The sequence below is a fragment of the Leptonotus elevatus genome, chromosome 14 (genome assembly GCF_054856555.1).
Source record: "Leptonotus elevatus isolate MCC_2025b chromosome 14, RoL_Lele_1.0, whole genome shotgun sequence".
NCBI lineage: Eukaryota > Metazoa > Chordata > Actinopteri > Syngnathiformes > Syngnathidae > Leptonotus > Leptonotus elevatus.
In genome coordinates, this window is record NC_141252.1 from 6,314,656 (window position 1) to 6,341,617 (window position 26,962).

General features: G+C 40.5%; 1 protein-coding gene and 1 long non-coding RNA gene across 4 annotated transcripts in view; one reads left to right on the top strand and one right to left on the bottom strand.

Moving 5' to 3' along the window:
• LOC147162755 (uncharacterized) overlaps positions 1 to 13,165 on the bottom strand; it is an 81,414-nt gene extending 68,249 nt beyond the window's left edge. Inside the window, exons 1-2 of one of the 2 annotated variants that reach the window (XR_015097170.1) lie at positions 13,109 to 13,165; positions 12,184 to 12,268 (exon numbers count right to left, since the gene is read on the bottom strand). This is a non-coding gene — a long non-coding RNA (uncharacterized LOC147162755). Of the gene's footprint in view, positions 1 to 12,183; positions 12,269 to 13,084 lie in introns of both variants that reach the window. The other variant, XR_015097169.1, reaches the window with a different exon arrangement.
• Positions 13,166 to 13,291: 126 nt separating this feature from the next.
• cdin1 (CDAN1 interacting nuclease 1) overlaps positions 13,292 to 26,962 on the top strand; it is a 59,914-nt gene continuing 46,243 nt past the window's right edge. For both annotated transcript variants that reach the window (XM_086094837.1, XM_086094836.1), the window contains exons 1-4: positions 13,292 to 13,357; positions 13,600 to 13,710; positions 24,771 to 24,816; positions 26,101 to 26,165. In XM_086094837.1, the coding sequence (XP_085950963.1) occupies positions 13,610 to 13,710; positions 24,771 to 24,816; positions 26,101 to 26,165 (212 nt within the window). In that variant the 5' untranslated portion in view covers positions 13,292 to 13,357; positions 13,600 to 13,609. The remainder of the gene's footprint in view (positions 13,358 to 13,599; positions 13,711 to 24,770; positions 24,817 to 26,100; positions 26,166 to 26,962) is intronic.

Sequence of the window (26,962 nt, forward strand, 5' to 3'; positions counted from 1 at the left end):
TTTCTTCCAATTCTTTATTTTACTCTCTTCTAAGTGTAAATATTACTTTAAAACGGAGTATATTTGGTCCTATTCTAAATAGAGTCAAATTTAATCCACAGAATTTAGTGTATCTTTGGCACACTGTATGTTTTTTTAATTAATAAAAAATAAAAAAATAAATACAAAATATGTTGTTTCATTTGAGGTTTTATTAGTTTTTGTATTAGTTGTATTTATTTGTTTTAATATGGAGTGTTTGTCAAGTATGCTGATTATTTCTCAAGTACAAGGAAAAAAAAGATAAAAGAAAAAACACTGGTTATGGCATACTGAGGCCAAAGTCTGCTTAGATGCTACCATTTGCTGTCTTTGTACTAAAAACCCCACTATTGCCCCTGTGAGAAGGTCGCTGTGGGACAGGATGTAAAGTGGGCTGTCAACCGACCACCGGGGCGCAGTTCAATCCCCTTAATTGCATCCTTGAACGAGACGCCTTATGTTCCGCACACACACCTGATGGTAAATGGTTGTTGAAGAGTGAGCGGTAGCTCTCACTCACCCTGCATCTACTGAATGTCAGTGATGTGAATATATAGAACATACTGTAGAAAACGATGATGTACTTCCTGGCCAGTGGTGGAGTACAAGGAGAAAAGGTCAATTCATGATTGCAATTGCCTCCATTAAGGTACATTGTGTTGTGATGGACACTTTGAATCTACTGCATATACTTAATAGATCTACTTCTGCAACTTGGCCGATATTGTGTTACAAGGCGTTAAGGCTGTTATTGTGGTGAGTGTGGAAAAAATAAGTGGCGTGGACAGCCCAGAAAGTCTCCCCTGTCTATACAGAGCCTCATTAGAGACATTGATGGATGAGCTATTGCCAGTACCAGGCTCAGCCAAAGAGGCTCGAGTGTTATTAGCGTTTGCGTGTTTATAAACTGACATTTAATTACAGGTGCGGTATAGCTCCCACATTGCACGTATACACGTAAGACCCATCCAGCCTTGATGCAGAGCATACGTATAACTCCTAGGCCTAAAGTAGTTTTTTTTAGTGTATATTTGTCTTGTGAGTGGCAAAAAATGGTAAATGGAATACTTTTTATACAGCTCAACGCACTTTACAATTGAAGCCTCACATTCACCCATACACCGGAGGTCGGCTGCTGCCATGCAAGGCGCTGCAAGGTCCCCTGGGAGCAAATTGGGGTTCAGTGTTTTCCTCAAGGATACTTTGACATGGTCACCAAGGGTGAGGATCGAACCCACGACCTCACGGATGGGAGACCACCGCTCTACCACTGAGCCATGCCACCCTAAATACATTGACAGAACCTAAGCACTGAAATAATGATACTTGGCTGCAACCACTACAGAAGCTGTTGATTCCCTCACAACTAGAATGCTGTCTCAAGAAGGTCAGTTACATACTGCTGCAGCCCATTAAAAAATATAACTATCCCTAGTTTTACAATTATCACCAATACAAACTTAATAGATTCACAGTAGTAACAAGTAATCTTTATTTCTCTGGCGATCTTTATAGAGAGCCCACATACTTCCCTTTCCTTTTAATACACCCCTCTGTAGTTGTGTATCGGATTTACAGCCGATAGTTTACTTTTATTCCGGAGGAGGTCATATGATATGATATTTTCTGCTTCCCAAAATGGCTGCGGCCGCCGGCCCAGACGTATAAAACACACTCTTGACAGCGATACATCTCGAGTGATGACACCGCTCTGAAACAATCTCGATATTGCCTTTCCCGGCCATAAACAAAACCTGACCACAGTTCTGTGCGCTGATGGCTGACGGGTGTGTGCGTGTGTGTGTGTACGTGCGTACGTGTGCGCGTGTGTGTGTAGGAGGAGCAGGATGGAGGAAAGACGAAGCAGAGGGATATACAGATGAAAGCTCCGCGGCAGAGCGAGCTAGTAAAATGGATTCACTCTTGGGAGAAAAGTGGGAAATGGTTGTTAGCGACACAATCCCAAGGAGGGCTAGGACGCAAAAGGATGGCATGAGAATGGGCTACAAGGGAAAAAAAGAGAATGGCGAGGCGAAGGGATGCGAGCGGGGCAGACAGAACGGGACGGCGCAGACATGGGGGAGCGCTGGCAGGTGCTTTATCATCTGCTAAGGCATTGTGGCTCCGCCTGTAAACAGACATCGGTCCTCTCTGGGGAGCAACCTTCTCCATAACTAGCACAGGTATAAATCTGCCTCTTAGCCACTAAATTAGACACATTCTTGTGAAGAGACTCACTCTGCAAGTGCAGCACAAACTCAATGGGAACGGGGTAAGGGGGAGGAAAATGAAGCCAATCCACCGGTGGTGCAGGAATAAGGTTACGGCCTCTGTGAATTTAACCACAAATGCAAAATGGTTATTGTTTTCACAAGCAAAGCTGTGTTATGAAAAGAGCTTTACACTACGTAGGGCTTCACCCCCCCGAGGCATTTCATTGCATCATGCGGGAGTGCCTGTCGGGGCTCAAAGATGAGGGCTAAGTCCAAGGTCTGCACTTCGTCACCTCCCCACAATGTTTATACCCTAATTATGACTCAAACAAAACACACCCGCATCCTTTTTATTTTTGCGCCATTATTTTTTCCTCCATGTGGTGAGGTTAATCCAGGTGACAACGTACCACTTGTGTTGTTTTATTGCTGTGAACATTTAGAGTTATGGCATGGTTACGATGCACTTTTGAGTATACTAAAACGTAGTGCTGTAGTCAAGATCCCATGAACTGATACCAAAACGAGATTAAGACTTTGAGTAGAGACAAAGTCAAGACCAAGCCTTTGATGGGTTGAGGCTAAGTCAAGACCGATGCAATGTGGGACCCAGTGAAGAATAAGAACTCAGACTTAAGAAGTTGAGACCAAGTCAAAGCCAAGACCAAAGCAAAAAAGCAAGACTTGGAAAATTTGCAATCAAGTCAAGATCAATGCAATGCAAGACCAAATCATAAGCAAGATCAATGAGGGTCGGCAGCAAATCAAGAATATGATTTTAAGGAGTAGAGACCAAGTCAAGACCAAGACCAAGGCAGGTTCAACCTTTAAGTCGAGACTGAGACTTGGAGTAGTTGAGATCAAGTCAAGACCAATGTGTGGAGGATTTGACACCAAATCTAGTCTAAGATCGCTTTAAAACCGAGACTTGGAGGAGTTGATACCAAGTCAAAAGAAGTTGATTATTCATCTCTGATTGCAACACTTCTAAAAGTTGATAGATGCTCTATGAAAAGGACAGAGAAAATTGTTTACACATGTTATCTGCTGTTTTCTCCAGTTTCGTTCTTTTTGTCATCTAAAGAACCTAGCAAACATGAAACGGATGCATGCCACTCTGTACCATATGCAGGAAGCTTATCTCCCAAACACTCCAGCATTTGTTAAAACCGTTTCCTTGTGCTTTACCTGGCCAAGTTTTCACATGCAGTCATGTGACAAAAGGAGGAAAATGTAGGCTAATGTTCTGTTTGTTCTGTGTTAATGGAAAAATGTGCTGATAGTATGTTTGGTAAAACAAGGTCAGAAAATTTAGTTGAAAAAGTTAAAAAACTAAATATCACTGGTCTTCAGTGTCGATACAAAAAAAAAAATGCATTGAATGAACCATTACTTGATAGTTTTAAAATCACTTCTGATTGATCACATTGACAACAATGCATATTTAACCAACCGAGCCATGATCAAAATTTGATCCAACAAGCCTGACGGCGACAGAAATAATCCAGTGGCCACCCTTCTAAATGAATAATTGATGTCCAGCTGAACAGCCTAATGAATGCATGTGGTTTGGCTTTGACTGATAGCCCTCTTTTCTCCAGAAGCCTTCCCAGCGGTGGCGGGCCGCATTATAGAGGCGGAGGTGCCATCCTCTATAACCCGTCTAATTGCTCCTTTGACATGAGTGACTTGACGGTGTGTGTCTGTGCACTTGCCACTGGAGGCTGACCCTTTTTACCCTGCTGTTTATTAGCACCGTTCCAGGTTATCGCACCAATTAGGGCTTGGGATAGCTGTGATCCGGAAGAAACAGCGGGGAAAAAATGGGACGTATAAAAATGCATACTATTAGCTACCTGTGAGGGAACTGGAGGACCAGTGCAAATGTTGTAAAATTGAGTTGTGTATACTTTTAGTAAAAACATTTAATAACCATTTACAGCCAAAGAACCATAGCTGGTAGGGGTGTTAAAAAAATTGATTCGGCAATATATCGCGATATGACATCGCGCAATGCGGCCGATTTGATGTTTAAAGATCAATTTTTGATGGAAATATTCAACAAAACGTCTTACTTAGGGTTAGAGTTAACACGATAAGCATGGAAGAATGTTTTGTGTTTTTGTGGGGGGAAGCCTGGAACGGATCAATGGCATTTCCATTCATTTCAGTGGGGAAAAAAATGATTTGAGATACAATAATTTTAATTGAGTGTGGTCATGAATTACTTATTTTACTTTAGTATTTACATCAGGTGTTTAAAGGTCCGGCTTGTCAGTCATTAATGGCCATCAGCTCCCATTCTTAGTGGGCCAAAGAAAGCACAAGTCTCTGGACCAGCCATACTATGAAAAAAGTGTGACTACTTGCCCAAAAACTATGCATAAATATGTACATTTATGCATACATGTATATAAGTTAATGTACAATCTATAACTAACATTATATTTGGAACTGTTACTTTAAAACAACAATATTGTGTTAGTTCTGAAAAAGTTGTGCAGGGTTCAATTGTTGCAAGTATTTTAGTAAGTGCCCCATCGAGGCTTGTTCCCAACTTGTGCCGGGGCTTGTCCAAACAATCATACTTACATTTTAGCACCATTATGCACACCCTCCGTGTCCACAGGCCCTGATAACATTCTCACAGCAGTTTCGGTGCGTCGCTCTCGCCCAACAATACCTTATTGACACGGGGCCCTGTGGCTCACAATAGCCACAAAACACCAGGGTTCCTGTTTTTGTTGACTCTGTTTGAGGCCACCATTGAGGCAAAAAGCCACTGTGGACACAGTGCGGACGCATAATGGGAGCTCTCTGTTATACAATACAACAAATCAAGCCTTTAAATGTTTGAGCATGATAAGGCAAAGTGAGGGAAAGAGGGGGGCACAGGGGACAGAGGCAAGAGTCAGGTGAAGTTGAAGGAAATGCAGGGTTTAGGAATGAAACAGGAGAGTCTCACACCACTAGGGGACAGTAGTAAGTCATGGAAGGCAGAAGCAGTGCTAGTGCATATAGGTGTGTATATGTGTGTGAGTGTGTGTGTGTGTGTGTGTCTCTCTCTCTCCCCCTTCTTATAAGTGTGTGTGCGGCAAAGCGTGAACAAAAGACTTTCTTTGTTGCGGATAATAAAAGAATGCCAAAATAGCTCCTTGACTGCTTTAGAAAAGATCTTGATGATGCGTTTGGCCCATAATGCACAGGAACAGCTCTGGATTTGCATAATCACGTGTAATGTAAAGCAGCCAACAAACAAACTGTGGCTGACGGAGGGGATGCAGGGCTGCGCTTTTTACACTCCTCCCTCCCCTTATGGACTTTATATGCACACTAAGAGTACATTTAATCTCATCTGCTCGCAACATAAAGGACAACATTTGTGCATTGTGGGAGATGAAGTGCTTGCGGAAACAAAATGAGTAAATGAGAGGCATCCATTTTAGGTGTAAGCTCCGCTTCTGATGATTTACCGCTTTAATTAGGGCGTTCTTTACAGAAGATGTGATAGTGATTGCACAGTTAAAAATGACATACCTAGAGTGTTTTGTTGGTAAGGCGCATAAGTGTTTCTTTAGGCATCACTGCATACGGGTGAATTCCTCCTTTTGTGTGCGCCTAATCTGTTTGTTAACTGGTTAAACCAGTGAAGTTAATACCTCCAATTGCTTGGGAGTGCTTCTTATCGTCATGGTAACTCAATAGCTATGTTCCGAACAGCGCCACCTTCTTCGTCAGGCAATTAAAAGCACAACAATAACGATATTGGCCAATGACAGCGGCGTCTAGTTATGCCCTCCGTTAGTTCCACAATGTTCCTCATGAATTAGTTAAGTTTGTTAATTGCACATTTATGACGCCCAAGGCTATGGAGAGCTGCATTAAACGGTGCAGGAGTGAGTAAAAAATAAATAAATAAATAATACAAATGAGCAAGCATGAAAAATAAATTACACTTTTAGATTACTGCTTAACATAGCATAGCAAAGAGCGGGAAAGGTGTTTTTGTTGATTTTTGGTCTGAAAATACAAATAAGATTCCATACATTTACATATTGTCCACGTTAACATAAACATTTTTTAATTTTTGCTGTTGTTTTTATTAGGAAATATGTTTCAACAGTCCATTCATTTATTGATCATTTTTAAATGACTTTATCTGTCGTAATTAATTTTAATGTAGCTTTTATAACATTGAAACTTGACTTTGTGATGGCATTGTGCAATTAAATGATAAAATGATAACATTAAAAACTAAAAGAAAATACCATAAAATAAATCAAACACATTATAGATTAAAAATTCAACCAGGCCAAATAAATTTGAAGAGTGGAGGTATCATTTTAATTCTATTTGTTTAGGTGCCTCCAAAGTCACACAGCAATGATCATGTTTATGCAGAGTGGAAAAAAATGGGGCAAATATGTATATATTTTTTAAAACGTTCCTGCAGCACGGTGTCTTTGTGTTTGCACTTTATCGTTGTCTATTCTGATCTCTGGCGTGTTTCATTATTAAGTGACTTTTGAGTGACACCGTGCCGGCTGTCACCGCCATGTGCTGAGGCTCCCTCTCATTTCCAGCACCCACGACGACGACGACGACGACGACGACGACGATAATGAGCGTTGCGCTGTAGCCGTAAGACCTCGCTATATTTGTGTTATTGTTGTGGGGGTGTCTCACACACTGAGACACACACACACAGGGCCCTGACGTTTGCTTTGCTATCAGCAGGAGTGCACAAATACAAACACATTTGCCTGAGTTATTGACCTTTATCTCTCCACTTTTCCTGACAGCCATCTCCAGTTATTGACAATACAAACATGTGGGGCGACGCATAACCTTTCATTCATAGAGTACACACACTTTCTCTCTCTATTCCGTCTTCCTCTTTCCTCTACTCACTCTCTCTGACATTTTGCATTTGTTTCTATAAAATAGGCCGCTACCATTTTTCTTTTTGCTTCAAGTTTGAGGGGAATAATATCATTAGGCCAGCACAGATATTAAGCATTCGCTCTATTTATGACATGCTGCGATTATAGGAAAAATAGTTTGGCTTTCTTATTTGTGTTTATTTGGTTATACATCTTCTTGCACAAGGCTAATATTTGTGTCTTTATGATGTTCTAACAGATGTGGTCACTGCAATAAAAACACATAACACAAGAAAAATGGACTGTGACACTAAAATACACAAATTGCTTCTGGTGTGGTTAAATTAGAAGTGTGCAACCTATGGCACTCTGGCCATATAAGGCCAATGGCGGCATTTGGTGCAGCCCAGTTAATGAAACCTCACAGGACTGTTTTATAAAAGGCCAAAAATAGAGACCAACACACATTTGTTAGATATTTTTCCTTAAATTTAGTATGGTCCTCGGAGGACGATAAAAACTCAAATGGCTTCTGATAGAAAAAAGCTTCCCCACCCCTGAATTAAATATTTATCTTGTATACATGTAGCATTTGCATTTCTGTGCAGAGTGGATTTATTTTTTATTTTTTTACATTTATCTATGCGGGATGAGGAACAACATAATTAAACTGAATATAGGCTTGAATCCATGGACCAATAATAAAAGGAATAATTTACTGCATCTCAATACAACGTTGAATAACAATGGTCGTAAAAACCACTAGTATTCCGCTAATGATTCTCCTCCAGGATTTATTGTGTTTTCCAGCGTGTGGCGTACATAAAACACGCTGTGTCCCCTGCGCTCTTCGCCTCATCCCCCCCCCCCACCCCACACCCCTTCTGCAGGTACTTCCGAGGCCCAAAATTAAATTTGAAACATTCCGGCCCGGTGTTTGGTGACCATGGTTAATCAACGGGAAAGAAAGACATCAAACAATATTTGATAATGAGAAAAATGCCTCCAGGATATTAGGGGAATGCCGGGTGGTGGAAGCGGGGTGTGATGGAGGGGGGGGGGGGGGGGTTAGCACAGCGTGAGACGCTAGCTGCAGCACAACGTAGTCTAGACCAGAAGAAACTGTGGGTGTGTGTGTGTGACATGCACACGCACACATTAACTATCTACGGCCCACTCAGTCACCTCTTATGGAGTTAAAAAGCCATTAAAGCATTGCCTCTTTCTTAAAGTTCATGATGAGATAATTAGAATTCAAGATTGGAGAGCCGGTGCGGTGAGATTAGCTGCGGCGCGCTTCAACTCAATTATTTCACGTTAAAATGGATTTTTGTGCAAGAGGGGGGAATCCAGATGAGGACAAACTGTCGATGAACAAGTGATATTCTCCTTTTCCCCTCAATTACAAATCCATGTCATTCAAGACAAATATTACAAAAATTGAGAGATGCAAAAATAAATGTAAAAAAATTAATAATAAATGTCTCCTTCAGATAGAAGACCCCATAAAAGGAACAAGAGTAAGGTGTTGGATAATGAGGGGGAAAATGATTTTTACTGCGCTCCTTTTGTGGCATGTTTTTTTGTGTGTGTTGTTGATTGACACAGTGTTAACAGTCTGGATGGAATGGAGGCTGATCCAACATCGCAGGCCAATCGGCAGCATGTGCAGCCACCTTCGGTCATGCAAATTGGGCCCGGCCGGCCAGCCCGTTGACTATGATTAATGAGCTGGGGCTGCCGCCTTTGTTTCCGCACGCAGCCATTTAGAGTGAAATACAATCCCAAAATATTATCAATCCCCTATTAATCTGGTAAATTCGTTCACGCCGAACAGTGTGCTCTCCCTGTGTCTCGCGAGCATTGGGCACAATTGCATTTAATTACTTGTCTTGCTAATTAGATTCATTAAAAGGATAATAAAATAAATGGAGGAGGCACAGTGGAAAGCTCAAGCGAAACACATGTCTTGTCTGCCGCAATGTAAAATATGGATGTGGGATTTTCTGGAGCAGTCATGCTGTTCGGAGGTGAGGTGGGGGGGTTCGAAAGGCACAAATCTGATACCTTGCTAATACTACAGGCATTTCCTGACTCTGGCTTCCCTCGTGTTTAAACTGTGATTTTTAGAGCTGAGATTCCAGACTCCCTGAAGATTCCGAGAGCAATTTTGCGGTGCGGGGCCAGTGAAGTCACCGACTTGAGCGGCGGGGGGAAAAAAGAAGAAGGAAGAAACATTATGACAGTAATGCTGACAATGGAGTGAAACCAAACACGCTCTTTGCATAGTAAGCGATGCCACTGGATGTGGAAAAGAGAGAGAGGGACTAATGGGCAAGACGTGGAAGATCTTACAATATCCCTTAGATGTGCGACGAGTAGAGGAAATTACACGAGCAAGCAAATCATCAATCATTATATTCGTCAACTGGGGATGCTGTCAATTTCCCCGACATTTATTCTTCTGCGGGTATATAAGCGGCATTAGCGGCACCTTGCTTTGCACTACAATGGCAGCGAGAAGAGAGATCAGTGCAGCCTCTCTCGGAGATCACAGGGAGACACCCTTTGTAAATTCACCTCCCACTGTGAGCAGGCTTCACAGCTGGTTAACAGTGCTGTGTGTACCACTGCCCTGCTTGCGCGCAACCTCCAACGACAGCTCCTTTCACAATAGGGGGGTTTCCATCCAATTGTTTCGAATTTTTGAAGCAAATTTCTTGAAAATGCGCAAAACGGAAATGTGACTTATGCCCGTTTCCATCTGTTCTTCTTTTGCGAATATTGAGAGGGGACTATACAGTACACCATAGAGATGGGAGCCACCGGTAATTTAAAAGAAGAAGAAGAAGAACAGGAAGCGATTGCACCGTGCGATGACATCGTATGAGTTTGCTTTTTTAATTCTTAATAAACCTTATTTATATATATATATATATATATATTTATATATATATAAATACATTTTAAAAAATTCCCATTATCCTTTAAACGTACGTGTGTCATAATATCCGGTCAAATCGTGTGACCTGTATCCGATCTTGTCAGCGTTTATTCATAAAACCTGTTTCCATAGCCAAAATTTGCACTTTCCTTCTTTTGATACGCTTCAAAATGTATCCCCCACTGGTGTGTTGTTGCCTTTTTACAATTAGTAATGTGGCTTATAAAATTTCCCAAAAATGACAGTCTGTCAAAACGTTGAGTCTGGTCAGAATGACCACTTCAACCTGAATACTACGCACTAAGAATTTGGAAAATCTGACAATGGGTTCCAGGGGAAATCAGTTTTTTTGTGTTGGGAAAAAAAATATTTTTGGGAAACTTTCAAATTATGGTATAGCTTGATTATTTCTCTTGTTCCGTCTTTTACACAGGGAACCCCCTTCTCTGATTGGCTGACAAGATTCAGTTAAAAATATTCACCAATTTCTCATACAGGCTAAAATTCCAAGATGTCAACGGGTCAAAATTACTGTTGTGTTTCAAACGGCGATACAATTAGAGGATTATTGGTGAAAAGAGCAGCGTGGGCAGGAGAGTAGTAGTTATTTTTGTTAGTTATTTTGTAGAAGCTCACTCAATCCATTGTTTTTGTTTGTTTGTTTTTAAAAGAAGATGGTGGTCCCTCGTCACATTGCCATTAGATAAACAAAATGCACATCGCGCTGTGCATTAGCCTAAAGGCAGGGTGGCTACATAACTTTTTATTGAAAACTAGTGGGAAGAAACGAAGGAAGCAATGATTTGGACCGTTTCAACTGCTGGAAAGAAATTATCACACTCACTGCCATTCATTTGATTGGTTGAAATTTTTTATCCAGATTTTTTTCTCTCCAAATATTGTATTTACTGTAATTATTGTATTGCTACTTTGTGACTGATTCTGACTTCAGACTTGTGGTCTAATGGAGAACAACATAAAATCAGTTGCCATCTCTATTCTTCTTCGTCTTATTTGGTTCAGCCAATCCACACTGCCAAGGAAATCTGAGCTCAAAACATTCATTAGGCTCACATCTCTTGAAAAATAACTGAGCCGAATGCCCATGCTTGGTAAATTTCACTGAAACATTATCGTTTTCATTTGATCATTGTTGTGTAACTGTAGCTAGGATGCACAGACACAACATAATCTGTGATCCTACCGCTTTTAAAGCCATCACAGTTCACTGACTCCCAACCCGGTCTCTGATTTTTATCTTTTAATGCCATCACATTACACTGATCCTTTTCTACCTATTACACACCCCTCCAGCAAACCCCCACCCCCTGATCCTCTGATACCTAGCCGAGGCGCTCCTCCTGCCTCTGACCTTGGCCCTTTGTAGCAATCAGACCAGACTTCCTCAGAGGCCCTGATCTTATCTGGCGCTACCAATCCCACTACACAGCTTCCTTTTGTAGCCGAGCGCAGCGCAGCGAGCCCTTTCAGACCCGTAGACTGTTGCGCCGAACACGCGCCGGGGCCGAGACCTCGGCTCATCTCAGTCATCATACTACACTGCCCAACAACAATGGCCTTTATTTCCCGACGCGGCGCGGGTCATGATACAGGCTTTCGTGCTCATCAATACATTGTTCAATCACAATGGGGAGCAACCAGCAATAGTGTTGCCAAATGAAATGTTTTGACTTTATCGCCTTGCAGTGCAATGAGACATTTCCAGTTGACAAGGGGGGTGGGGTCCCACATGCTCTTCATTAACTTTTTAAATAGAAACACACAAAACCAGAAAAAAATCCACAATCCTGTGTAATATCTATGCATTGGTATGCAAAGAATGAATTAAAGCAGACTGTGTTTTAGTAGCGCTTCGAGACCAATTACAATTAAAATTAAAATGAAGCCATTATAAAATACCGATCTTAAGGGGAAGATTTATCAAATTACATCTGAAATTAGAGGTGTTAAGGGGACTACGTGGTTGTGCATGTCTCAAAGTCATTGTTTTACTCTGCATGTTTTTTTGTTACAACTATGCTTTCTTTCATTTACATATTACCGGTAGTAGTCGGCCTCTTGCCCAGAGTCCATAAAGCACCAGGGGTATGACAACACATACCTTTATTTTCTGGTGAATGAATGTCAATCCTTCCAGATTAAGGAAAGAGTATGGATATAGGTTCCCCTCATCTTCTGATCAAAAGCTGCAATGTGAAATGAAAAAAAAATAAAACATAATCATAAATAGTATACATACAGTAAACAAGCTGTGAGTATTGACGAACGACCCCCAAATGTTTATAGCTCCCTAAATGAATAGTTTAAACTCTAAATATACCATGCACAAACTCCCAAAATATTTTAACATCATTTCAAACTCATCTTCAGTTATCCTTAAAAATAAATGATTTACAGATTATTCTGGCATCACACAAATCGTCCTATTCTGCTATTCTGTTCCACACAATAGTCAGCTGACAATTGTCAAAATAAAATTGTCTTACAAAATAAAATGTTTTGACACAAATTTACAACTGGCAGAATATAGATGGAATTCATAGATGGATAATGATAGATAAATATAGATGCAAGTCAATGTAAAAAAAAAAAAAAAACACTGAAAGTGCGCGGAAACTGGCGTGTATGTCATTACTTAACAACTTGTAAAAATATCAGTTACTATTTTCCCAATAATAAGCCATTTTAATACATGTTCATTAGTCAGACTACAACTTATAACTATGGGCACAAGCAAAGAGTTAAGTGGAGGATTACATTTCTAGATAGCCCCACTTCACTCAAATAAAATACTTTCAGTCATCAGATGTGTTTCATTAACACAAACTAACAGAAGGACACAAAAATATTTTGGCTGGCCATTTGCCCCTTCACTCAGCCTGACACACCTGTTCACTCTAGTCTACAATGCACTCCATTTTTAGTCGACAGTCTGTTTTGTCCTCCTGTCAACGTTTCCAACATTTGCTTAAAGCTTTCACAGTCACAACAACACAGCTTACATTTGTATATTATTTTGTTTAGACCTTTTCTTGGAATCCTCGCGTGGAGGGAGCGCGCCTGTGTGTGCGTGTGTGCTCCACTCACACTTTCCGGGAGGCAGCTTGTCATCGCCAGAGTCCTGCCCACTTGAGGCAAAAAGAGCCAATCATGCGCTGGTATACTCAGTTTTTGGACCGGGTAGACCAATCGGCGCACAGCTCGCTCACAGGTCATCACTTCAACTTCCTAGCGGGAAGCGGAAGAGAGCTGTCGCAAGGCGGCTCGAACAAATGGTAAACAAACCTTTCTTAAAGGTTTTTTTCACTCCGTAATCACATTTAACTACTTTTAAAACACGGCAGGGATTCGGTAGTCATTTAAAAACCCTGCCTGTGTCTGGAATGCGTCGTGTTTGCCACAGCATGGGATGAAGCATTGCTAGCTATGATGGCAACTTGTTGACAGCTTAAACTGAGCCCATTTCCCTTTAAAAAGATCCGCTAGTTACATTTAAAAAAACGGTGTGTTTTCGCAGACGTATAAAGATGAAACTTTCCCGTGCCGAATACAACGAGATAGTGAAATGGACAGAGCAACTGAGACCAACACGGCAGTGTATGAAGATGTTAAAGGACACATTTCCAAAGTAAGTCACCCACCAGCCTGTGTTGTAAGGACTTTCAGCACCAAAAGACAATGTGTGAGATGATAAATACACTCAAGGGGACAAATCCAATAGCAATGACATTATTAGTCATATTTCATTTACAAGTTTAGAAAAGTATTAATTTAACAATTCAATGGTAACTTGATTTAACAAGCTCAAGTCACTCAAGTTACTCATATATTAAAAACAAATATTCCCTATTGAACTGGGATTTTTTTTAATGTGCAATAGTTTATAAAAAGTAAATGTGGGTATAAACAATACTTTTGGGCACGAAAACGTACGGTGGTAACTGTGCGGCCTTCTTGTGCTGTGTGAGTCTGTTCTTACACCTCTGTAAACAGCTTCATTGTGTGCTGTTTATAACCTCGTATACTGAGGACCCCCTTTATGATTCTACAATCAACTTGTACTGTATATAAGGATGTCCCAAAAGTCACAATACACTTCCTTTTGTTTAGTTTTACTATCATTCGACCAGATGTGATATATATCATATCTCAGGCTTTGCAGTTTTGGTGAACATTTCATTTCCTTGCTCATCGCTCAGCCATTGATATTGGAGAAGTACTGCAAAATTGCCACCTGGCAAGAAGTTTTTCCGTCCCCAAATTGGCAACTGAACTGAACTCCTATATTACTCGTACCGACTTAAGGTTGTTGAGCATCATAATCATCCATTTGAAGCCTCGCTCGCCTCCGCCTCGTTTCGGCCTACCTTTCCCTACGTCCACTCAACCGCGAGGACGGCCTGGCATGGCCGCCTCGCATTCCTACCCACGGTCGTCGGGTACACAACTCTCCCCGGGCGGCGTTCAAGGATGAGCCCTGTGTTGTTGTGCACTTGCTAAATGGGCCGCGTGGAAAAAGAAGAGCTATGAACTATGCCGCATGGCTCATTTTGCACCGCACGTGAGCAGAAATAACCAGTGCTGTTGAACGGCTGCGGTTATTTAATCCTGATGCTTAAAAACCACGGTTAATCGTAAAACCGGTTAATTGCTGCACCACTAGCTTCTACGCATTGGAGCTATTAGGGGTGTTAAAAAAAATCTATTTGGCAATATATCGAGATATTACAGCGTGCAATTCTTGAATCTATTCGATATGCGGCCGAATCGATGTTTAAACATCAATTTTTGTATGGAAATATTCAACAAAACGTCTTAAAGCATGGAATAATTTTATATTAATGAAACATTAAGCCTTAATATTTTATTTCAATGCTGTTGAAACATGAAACAGATTGCCACAGATTGTTTGTTAAACACAGTTATAAGCCTGAAGTTTCAGATAAATAAATACATTTTCTTACAAATCTTACAGTGTACATGTACAAGTTTAGTGATTAGTATTTTCTAAATTTGAATTTAAAAAATCGCAATAATCGATTTATAGATTTGTATCGGGATTAATCGGTATCAAATCGAATCGTGACCTATGAATCGTGTTACGGATCGAATTGCCAAGTACTTGGCGATTCACACCCATAGGAGTTATGTGATGGCCATAAAACTTCTCAAAAATGTACAGTGCTTACAAAAACTGCAAAGCCTAATCTGCCAAATGGTGTTGTCCCCACATTTCTCAGAATGATACAGGAAAAAAATAGAAAAAAATAAGTGTGTATTGTGTTGTGACTTTTGAAACACGCTGTACAATATAATGGCATGTTATTGTCTCACATTTGGTCCAAACTGCATTGCATCATTTTGTGTTATTGTTAAATATTATGTATGTATGTTCCTATACAATTTTGTGGCCATTGTTTCCTCACCTTTCTTTGGAGTAATCCACCGGTGCAAAATTAGCAAGTGTGTTTTGCCATGCAGCGCTTGCACCCCCACAAATCGAAGTGAGGGGTTAATGGTGGTGTTTGCCTTTCTCCTTGACACCAAGGGCCTTTTCTTTATTGAACGTAACATGTGTAATCCCCCCAAGGCTACAGGGACACCACCGCTGCTGATCCCACTGAGGTCACTTACAAAGTCGCATGCATTTCGAGCTTTCTAGTACGCCTCCACTTGTGCCCTAATCACCAATCTAGAGGAAGGTAGATGTTCCCCAAAGAGGGATGCTCGGCGATATGCACTTGACCTGAGTCCTGCAGGCTGTGGAATGAAAGAGTTAAAAGATAAAACTGTCAAATTACAATGACTAAATCATAATATCAGGGACTCAAATATATTAAAAATAATCATATTAAAATTACGTCATAATATCATGATAGGAAAGTTCTTTTTTTAATGGGCCATATGTGTAAAGTCATATGGCCAAACTAGAAAACAGGTTGCCAGACTTGCTGTTTGCGCAGCCATAACTACAATAACTAGGGGCTGATGACATGATGGTTTGAACCCGAACTTGCTATGATATTGTTTTCTTGAATACTTTGTCTTTGTACAAATGTTGAATGACATGTCCAGTCAACCCCCGCTACTCACGGGGAATAGCGACCACGCTAGCCCGGGAATAGTGAAAATCCACTTATAACTGATGGCATTGGGAGATTTTTTTTAACCCGTAAAAAAAAAAAAAGAAGTTAAATCACCCAGTATACAATTTCCACGAAAAATGGGGGGGGCAATTGGGGTAAAAAAGCATTGAAAAATATGTTTTTTAATTATTGAAAACAATGACACAATTTGTCTAACAATGAGCTCGCAAGCTAAGATATATAATTATCTATCTTTGCGAAATTATATCCCTCAAAATACAATTTAGACTAACATACCAACTTCTTCTACTATTTTCTTGGAATACCTGTATTTCGACTTTATTACTGTATTCTATGACCAAATTATCAAAATACTGTCCTTTACATGAAGTGTATTTTCTTCTCAGTGCGGCCCTAATACAATAGTTTTTCAGGTCATGACATGTTTACAAAATACATTCACTATTCCATATGCTTAGGCACAAACACCATGTATTTTGTGCTCCGACAACTTCAACACACCGTCCAAATGCCATTTTCCCCTCAAGAAGAAAGTGGTACTGGTGAGTGTAATAATTAAAGGAAAACACAGGAGCATTTTCATTCCAATAATTCTGCACAATCTCAGCCTCCTGGAGGTGCTGGCTCTTCTGTTTAGTCTTGCCGGCTATTGTTATTATTTCGTTCAGCATAAGCAATCTTGGTGAGGCCCGTGCTCTTTAAAATGCCCGAGTCTCCTCACTGGGCCTGACAGGCAGGCACGGCAGCAGTGTTTTCACAGCCTGCAGAATTATTCTGCTTGTCCAATCAGCTGAGCTGGACTCTGGAGGGTTAGTGATTGGACTGGCAGGAAATCAGGCTCTTAAGACATAACATATCGACTAGGCCATCCATCATCTCTTAGCATGCACTCGGGTACGCCAGTCAGCTGCCTCCCTCCCCACTTGCCGTCCCCCCGTCCCCTCGGACTGTGTGGGAGCCCTGCCACTGCGTAAATATTGGCCATCGTGACTATGGTTGGAGAATTGGAGTGGGTTCACACTAACACAGTTGGAAGAATATTTTTTATAAGTTAAAAATAGTCCAATAATCTTGGTACTTGAAAATTGTGTAAAAATAAAAAAAAATATTTTGTGGGAGGGAAGCAGGCAATATTATTTTATAGGAACAACTCTGTGTATCACATAAACTGTTATAGTGATGCACCTGTTAAATAAGATGATGGGAGATAGCCCTGGCAGTTGTTTCAAGGACTGTGAAATAATGTTTAGCATTGTAAACACTTTTTTTTTTTTTATTGGCATTACTTTTACCTCTATATTGGTATCAGCCAAAAATGTGCCCCTGTTCCCGAGGTTTTGAGATGTTTATTGTGTTGCAATTTACTCTTTTATCCAGGCCATTTGATCAACCTTGAATAATGTTGGCAAAATCAATCCTAGTAACTTTATGTGAAATTGCATTGTGATATTGTTATTATATGATTTACACTACTCTTTTTAAGGTTTGTTCTGGTTTTGGAATAAGTGTTGCAAAAAGTTAAAGAAAAAGCTAAAAACACACGACATATTTTTCTCATATTCTGAATTGATCTCAAAATAAATTCTGACTGGTTTGCCTGTAAAAACATAATTCTATGACTTTATGTTTTTAAATAGTCCAACTTTTTTCTTTTAATGTTCTATTCTCGCCTATGCCACTTCAGTCTTGTAAAATGACATTGTTACACTCACATTTACATAACTGGAAAATGTTTAATTGCGATTACAGACTTTATAGATACGACATATATTACAACTTCATTCCATTCATTTAATTTCCGTAAAAAAATGACAATGATTCTTCTTTAGTGCCACAAAAAGAAAAAGATTAAAAAAGACAAAAGAAAAACACTCGCTGAATTGAGGTTTTGCGTGATGTCATGCATGTTGATGGTTCGTACTGCAACTGCAACATTTCTGGAAATTGTGTTCAAATTCCAAATTGGTTGATTTTAGGGTGGTTTGTCTGTACTAATGAATACGCAAACGAATGGTGATGTGTGTAACTTTGATTTGTGCGTAATGATGTTAAACAATAGCAATGAATAATTTATTGGGCCAACACCATTTTAGAATCATTAGGTTTCGATTTAGCAAATGGGAAGCGACCAAACTTGGGACAAAGTGAAAGTAAGAGTCAATTTCAAGCTGATTTCCACGGGGGGGGGGTCTGTCATTCTGCCTGTCCAACCATGAGTCCAATGGGAGGAGAGTGGGAGGGTCCCACAGACGGACTAGAAAGAGACCCCTCATCTGTAACGGCCTGCATAACACAGATGTTGGGAGTCATCTGTCAGCCTGGCCACTCTTTCCGCGTCTGGGCTGCTCCTGGAGAGGACTGGGAGTTGGTGCTTGATGGCGGTGGGGGGTGAAGCATTGGACACGGTGCTGTCACTTTCTTAGCCCAATTCACAATGGAGACGCATGCTAATATATCAACCCTGAATAATAATAACAACCCTCAAGCACCTACCCATTGCAAGGACAGGCTTTTCACTTGACTGTTATTTCGATTCAAAAAATTTTGAGGTACTTAGAGATAGTTGTAAGGTTAAATTTTGCCTGTGGAATTTATATAATCTCACCTGGCTCATGTAGGTTTTCTACAAAACATTAAATAGATTACCTGAAGACTCTGAATTGTGTATTTGTGCTTTCATGGAAATCGTGACGAGACCGACACAGACTTTGGACAAAACGCTTCACGCGTATTTGTTTCTAACAGAGAGCATGTGGTGTCCTGCCCAAGTATCTGGAGTGCAGCAAAGGTGGGGGACCAGTGTAGGGAGACGTGTGACATCAGTCCCATTAGGTCCTTCTCTTGCCATGCATTAGAATTGGAAATGATGGGCTGGTCTCTGAGGTCTTGCCTAACTTCCCCTGGGTCCAGAGGGAGGGGGGACCCCCAGTTCATATACCCTTTGTCCCCTTAAGTATAAGAAGGGAGGGGAGGTGAGTCCTCTATCCCTCTGTGGTGTTTTATGAATAGATGTGGATGTAATTATTACCCCCACCCCCGTTTTTTTTCCCCCTATGTAAAATGCCATTCAGCCCACTCATCATATGTCGTCCTTAAAGGCAGTGCAGATGCCACTGTTTTGGAAAACGCTTTAAAAGTTTGGTGTCAAGCATCCCCACCTCTCCCTCCCATTTCTTTCTCTTCTCCATTGCTTTCACACTTATACACACACACACACACACACACACACACACACACACACACACACACACACACACACACACACACACACACACACACACACACACACACACACACACACGGCTCCCCAGCGAGGAGTCCCCCCGTACGTTCTTTTCGAACCAGGCCCTAATGTGCCGTTTTCATTGGCACCGAGGCGGGCCGCAATATGGTGCGGTGGATCGCTGTGGGAATATGAATGTTGATTAAGCATGCGCTCAGCCTTTTGAAATTCACAGAGAAGTGTCAGAATAATGGATGTTGAGCAAATGTCAAGCATTTGTTAATTTCTCTGTTATTGGTGGGGGTTTATCCAGCATGATCTTTAGAGGCAAAAGCAAAGGGCAGGCTTGTTGTGGCATGTGCCATTGATATGGTGATTTCCTGACTCCAGACACTTTGTTTTTGATGGTAATATCTCGGCTCAAGACGAAGCCGAGGGACTTGCTCATTGATTATTTATTGTGCCTACAGTGTTGTTTCGTCTTTACTCACTGGTTAAAACATTTCTTTTTACACATCTATCTTTGACTTGTTGATTAAAAAAAAAAAAAAAAAAAAAACTGACTTATTCTCTTGTTGTTCATTCTTGTTGTCACCGAAGGCTTTATTAAAATGTGACAAATAAGAGTGTCAATTAAAATCAGAAGCACGAATGACATGCAAAACCCATTTTGTCTGTGCACTTTGCATCTTCAGCACATTTTGCTGACGTGACAAACATATGGACTTAATGGGCCAGATCATTTCAGAATTTAATATGATCTTATTCGACAAGTAATGCACTTAAATTAGTAGAAAACAAATATATTGTGTTATTTTTTCATGTATTTTTTTTTAAATAATGGATTTTTATTAAAAATAGTATATTTTTGAGATTTCGGCCATTTCCAAGTGTAACTTGTACCTCAGTGAATTCCCAACAAACTCACCCGATATTATTATTATCGTTATTATTATTATATATATTGTTGGTTTAACCGTATTGCGATGTGCAGCCAGAGCAATGACATATTTAGTGCTTTCAACACTGTGACACGCCACAATAAGTTCATCGCGCATTGACATATTGGGACTGTTCTATGAATACCTCACTTGTTGAGTTAACCTTATAGATGCTCATTGAACTGAAGTGTCACAAGATATTGGTGCATTCATCATACATACAGTTCGTGCGACTTTCAAGGCATATTTTTCTCAGATTTTTAATTGTTTGACAACTTCCGGTGCATAGTGTCGCACTTACGACTGCATCTTCTTATAATTGTAAACAAAAATGCCAGTCAGGGCACAAGACTTAATGGTGGACAGAAGCGAGCAAGCTAATTCCGCTTTCTGCTCACCCTTCTAGAATTATCTCCGGAAGGGTGAAATGATGAATGAAATGTAAGCATAGAGGAGCAACGTCGAATAGGGAGAAGCTGTGCTGAGTTTACAACTTCATGTCAGACTGAGGAATTCATGAATAATAGATGCAATCAATTACTTGATTAGGAAGCACAGGAATGACGACTTTCTCTTCATATCAGGGATGTTGTCCAAGTACATTCGATAGATTACTTTTCAACTCATTGAGCTAAAAACACTGAGGTAAGCATCTTAAGGATAGTGGGCCTTGTAACCATTTATAAGGACACATTTTAGGGTGGAAACTGTCTTTGTGGAGTAATTGCACCAACTAAGACGTACAGGGAATACGCGTTGATGAAAATAACCTTTCAGACTGTGTGAATGTTGTGAGTATGAAACAATCCCGACCAATTGCATTAGCATTGTCCTTCACTTCAGTGCATTTAAACAGTGAGATGAAATGGCAAGAAAAAGAAAAAGAAAAACTGGGCTTTTAGGATCCATTTCCATAGCTAATAACTAAAACGGTCTAAAAAGGTTGTTGTCTTGTCTGTTGGTTTTGTTGACCACGGTGTATTGAAGCCAGCCCGCAAACACTTCTGTGTAAAAGCTAAAAAAGCTCCTCTGTGATCACGAAGGACGTTCACGTGCATGTTAAGTGTTCAATCAGACAATGTATGTAGCAACAATCAAAACAGTAATGATAGAACTTAACAGAATAGCAAGTATTATTTTGTGCTTATAAATCTGAAGTGTACAAAATACATACAATGCTATAAATTCCACATGCGGTGGTTGTGCAAATATTTGTTGAAGCTGCACGACACCTACATTCTTGTTTGTTTCTGTCCCGTCTCAAATATTATCACATGTATACAATAACACAGAAAACTAAATTGTACGGTTTTCGAAATGCTGTGCTGTGAAACAGATGTTAGCGTTTTGCCTATCAGCATGCGTAATTAACATTTGCATATCTAGCTGTTGACAGATAGAAGAGTGGATGTTGTCAGCAAGTCCTCATGTTTTAGCCTTTTACATTTAACAATCTTGCAAGGCATCAATCAGGACAACTGATGTCGATATCAAATACAATTTTCGTGTACAAAAATGAAGCAATCTTTACATTCTTTATCACCTCATCATCAATGATGGGAGAAAAGTCAAAGATGTTCTGTGTCTAAATTAGCCCGTTTCATGCCCTGAAGTGTCTCACCACGCAACACTCTCATGCATGCAGATCCACCAAATGCTAAGCACCGCGACAGCATATGATACCAATGTCATTAGCCAGGTGGCTTTCATTACCTAAATCACCGCTATTGCTTATAATTAATTATTTGTCTATTGGCATTGGAGAATTTAATTGATATTCTTTAATCCCCCATCTCATATTAAATAGGTTGAAGTGACTGTAGTGTTTTATTCTATGCACAATTAAAAAAAAATACAATTCTGCACTTGAAAGTTCAATTTTTCACTTTCCTAAGCAGCGGATAGCCAAACTTAACCGAGCCTAAAGCACAAACCAGTGGAATGACAAACTGGAAGGCGCTAATTATTTTTAATTTCATCGGCTGCTTGACTATTTGGGGCGTTAGTGCATATTACTGCCCCCATCTTACGTTGTAGGGAAAGATAATGAGGTTGAAAGTGAACAATTCCTCAGCCACTCTAGTGTTTCCCAGCCTTCTGTTTTTTCGTGTTCTAAATGATAGCTAAGAACTAGAGCATGCGGAATGGGTGGGGTGCTGGAATTTAATCTTTGTTCCTACAAAAGTAAAATAAAAGATGCTTCACATACAAATATCCATTGTTTGATTGATTACAAAACCAAGATGTGGTCACGGACACTGGACAAATAGTGATACACCAATTTCCGGTCTTCTTTTATTGTCATAATGCTTGAGATGTAAATCAAACATATTACAGATGAAAAAAGCCACCCATCATTAATTTTGCAGATCATAAATTGCAATTGCCTGAAAGTGTTATTGTGTGTATCCTTAACTATCTCCACACCTTCATGGCTGACGTTGCTTCTAACTGGAAGGTATAGGCCAACGCCAGGCAAGTGAATAATGTTGTATGGGTGCCTACAGTATCGGATAATTTTTTAGTCAAGCCCGAAACACAATAATACTGTTATCGGTATATCCCTTGTTAAAAATTGACTCCTTTATCAGTCCTCCAACATTGTGTAAATAGTGCAACAGTGTTGCATTGTATCATAGGACAAGTAGAGCATCAGTTAAGCTAGAATTACTATTGCGAGGCAGGCTGGGTCCTAGATGGAGGGTTGCACATTGCTCCACATTTTAATATCTAGCAAGCATATAGTTCTTAGGGGAGACCAACTTACTGATAGATTATTTAAAAGTAACTCACTTCTAATGTACTGCAAATGGAAAAGTGGTATGGCACTGTAAAACTGACACCTTTAAACCTCTACTGCTTTTGCTTTTGGTCCACATGTCTGCAGTCATCTTGCAAAATGCCCTATTTTATTAATATATTTTCAAACCTGAACATAAACAATGTCTGTTTGTTGCTCACTTTTTGTCCAGTTTTCATAAGGGCTCAAAATGGCCTGACTCAAGAAATGAAAACAAAAGCTCCAAAAGATCTTAGCGTTTTTGAAGCAGATCTATTTTCTTAGATATTAAGAGCAGTTTATGTCCCTTTAAAGTTAACAGGGTATAGATTTAGCAATTAGACTGTAATCATGCTCATTATGGAGTAATCCATTTAAAACCTAACAGATGTCTGTTCCAGCAGGGGGATCGTGACGGTCCCATGCCAACCATAAGGCTGTAATGTTGTTGAAATGCTCAGGTGCAAGGTTGAAGTGTGGAAGACATTTTTTCCACCCCTCCCTTAAGTGTCCACATGTTGACAGTTGACCATTTAATGGCCCCCCTCTAATTGCAGCGGCCCCCTTTGTCCCCAAGCATCATTGTAAATTAATGCTGAAGCAGCAGTGGTTTTTTTTGTTTTTTGTCCTCAGAGTTTTTGTCCTTTTGTCTTTTGCTTGTAACTGGTTGGCTTTATTTTTGGACACTGTAACCTTGTGGGTGATGGCACTCACCTCTGTGATGAATTCTCACTGTTTGAATTGGCAGTATATTTATGCCTTGCAACTAAAATTCAAGGTGACTATTCCATTGGTTAAAATTTATATTGCTAAGGCTTGACATAACCAAACACGACTTAACTGGTGACTTACACCACATCAATGCTTTCAATTTACATTATATCCCATGGGAAATTATTCCAAATATGAACAAATTAGAGGTCAAGTAGAATTGTGTTCAACCGTTGATGTTTTCACTGTATTTTGTTAGTTTGAACAACATTCATGTTTTTCCCGATGACGCAATGTGCGGCTATGTTCTGCACAACTGGAGGGATATTGAAGGCAGTCCGTATTGCTGCTGCTTGTTTCCCCATGTTGGTGTCTTTGCCAGGTGTTTGACATTGACCGGGGGCTGGGGATGAATGTAGCTTATGGCAACCTTTTTTGGAATGAACGGACTCCTGGGAGCCACTGTGCTACCTGCAGTGAGAGTTTCCATTTTCAAAGCCCACCGGTTGCCATGTGGGGTTGGTGGATGAGGGGGCTTCACACAGTGAGTACCACATGCCAGTCCTAAAGTGAGGCCGTATCGTGATTCGTGACCATTCTAGCATTCAAACAAACACAGGTTGTCTGTAAATTGTCCCTTACCCCACGATTTCCATTCAATTCCACTATAATGAATCAAACTGGTGCGTACTATATGAAAGTGACATAAAAGTCACTCAAGCTCCCCGTGTCTTCTCTGTCAGAGGTGATCATCTGGAACAACTTTGCCACACTTGTTTTCATGTTCTTTTAGATTACAGGGCATCTGGCCCGAGCATTGAAGCCTCCCGCCCTACAACCCACCACCACACACCCATCCTCTCTTCTTTTGTCAATGTGTGCAATGCTTTCTGGTAATTAACTTTGTCCTTCTTTTATTTGTTCCAGTCACTCGCAGTCCACTCTTCTGAGCATCTTCTCCCTGGAGTATCAGGTTAGAAGTTTTCTTCCTTTGTGAGCCCTGACAGGTGCCTAATTGAATGATGAATGTCCCTTTATTTCTTTGTAATTGAACTGCCAGCTCTCTGATTGGTTTGGAGGATGCCCCTCAACCCCCCCCCCCCACCACCACCACCCTCACACACACACACACACACACACACACACACACTTGCACCTTGCCAACATACACTCGTTTATTTCACCCCCTCCTCTTCCTCACGTCGACGCCACTTGCCTGCTCGAGCCTCGGTGGATGGCTGCCAAGCCTCCCCATCCATCTGTCTAATAACATCTAGCCCCTGCTTATTTGGTGGACCTGTAATAAATTATGCTAAACCATTATTATTCTGACAATAATAATTTCCCCGTCTAGTGCGGCTGCGTGTGCTAAATGTTTGCTGACTCGCACTGTCACTGCCGCTTTCCACGCTTGACAGCCGATGATGATAAATGGCCGCCGCCGCCAGTGGCAGAAGGCAGCACGGGCAGAAAATGGAGTCATTTATCATCCGCCTGACGGGTGTCAGTCACCAGGGCTGTCTCAGTGGAATTAGATTTTTTTTCTTGTGTAGCAGTTTTCAAATAAGTTGTTTTTTAAACAATGCTATTCCTCTCCTAAACCTTGTTCTGCTCCTCGGTGAGGAGATTGCATGGATATGTCAGCTTGAGGAACATGGGAATAGCATCATTGTTTGATCAAAAAAGAGGGTAGAGGTGGGGGCTAAACAAGGCTGCCTTTGCACACTTCACCCCCACCACCGCTCTGGGAAACTTATTGAAAATAAATCACTGTGACCTAAGATCTCTCATGCTCATTCATAGGAGTACGAAAGAGATGCCAGGGCTAAATACGTCAGGCTTTATTTCATTCATTTGGACAGGGAAAAATTAAATCCTTTACTTTGTGACAAATTAAATGGTGTGAATTAGCATCTTCTTGGAAGTAGCAGTAGTGATTTTCTGCCACAATGGCATATTATGCAGTAGAACCTCCAAAGTCAATTTGTTTGGATTCCAAAATGTTTTTTTTCTCTGTAGGACATAATGGAAATATAAGTAATCCATTCTAGGGTCAAACTGTCGTATTTTCTATAGTGTCCTCATTAGGTTCACGGGTGGGCTGTAGCTTATTCTAGCTGACTATAGGCAAGAGGCAGGGTACACTATGGACTGATCGCCAGCCAATTGCAGGGCACAACATTTACATTCACGTGTATGGGCAAGTAATGTGTTTTATACTGGTTTTACAGTTTTTTTTCTCCTGGTCTCACAACAGAAACGAACCAAAAGGACAATATCGAGGCACCATGCACCTGATGTAATTGAAAGCCACTACCAAAGGTACGATGCTCTGCTTTATGTCATTGCCCTGTTGGCCACTGGGAAAGGGGCTACAGTCATGTAATACTCGAGATTCAATCCAGATTGTTGCAGGTTCCATACTAAAAGTAATGCAGTGTAATTAGTAAGAAAAACAGATGCACTTTTTGGGGGGTGACTGCGGGGTATAGTTGAACCACTTTGAAAATATGTCATAGATATGTATACAAGTGTTCCATTTTGTTTTAAACTCCAGTTTCACGTGACATTAATTGTAAAATGACAATAACTTTGGTTAATGGTATTTCATAAAGGAATTTCTACAATAGAGGCCTTCTGTATTATCTTACCCATTGTTTTTGCTACTGGGTATAAAACTGCTTGTCTGTGCTAAATTTGTGTGAGGACATGTAGTCATAATCATGACAAGCAATCCTATATGGCTGGGGGGGAAAAAGTTAGCTAACTCGGTTAAGTTGACCACAAAATGATGCCTTGAAACTGTAACTAATAATTTTAAAACCATATATGCGATGCACGGAACCAATGTTTCGCCATTTATGTGTTTCTGCAAGGGCATTTGTTACTGACGGACACTTCCAGCGACATGATGATGCTAATGCACAGGGTTTGGGGTTTAGACCGAAAAGGACAAAAATCTAGTTTTATGTTGTTACCGCAAAGCAGAGTTCAGTCGATTACCCAAGTAATCAATTGAAATATCAATTATAAAAAGATTAGTTTGTGGTATCCCTACAATACTTTTTAGTGAGGAATAAATATGTGAATAATAATCTGGAAATGACCTGAGGACAGCA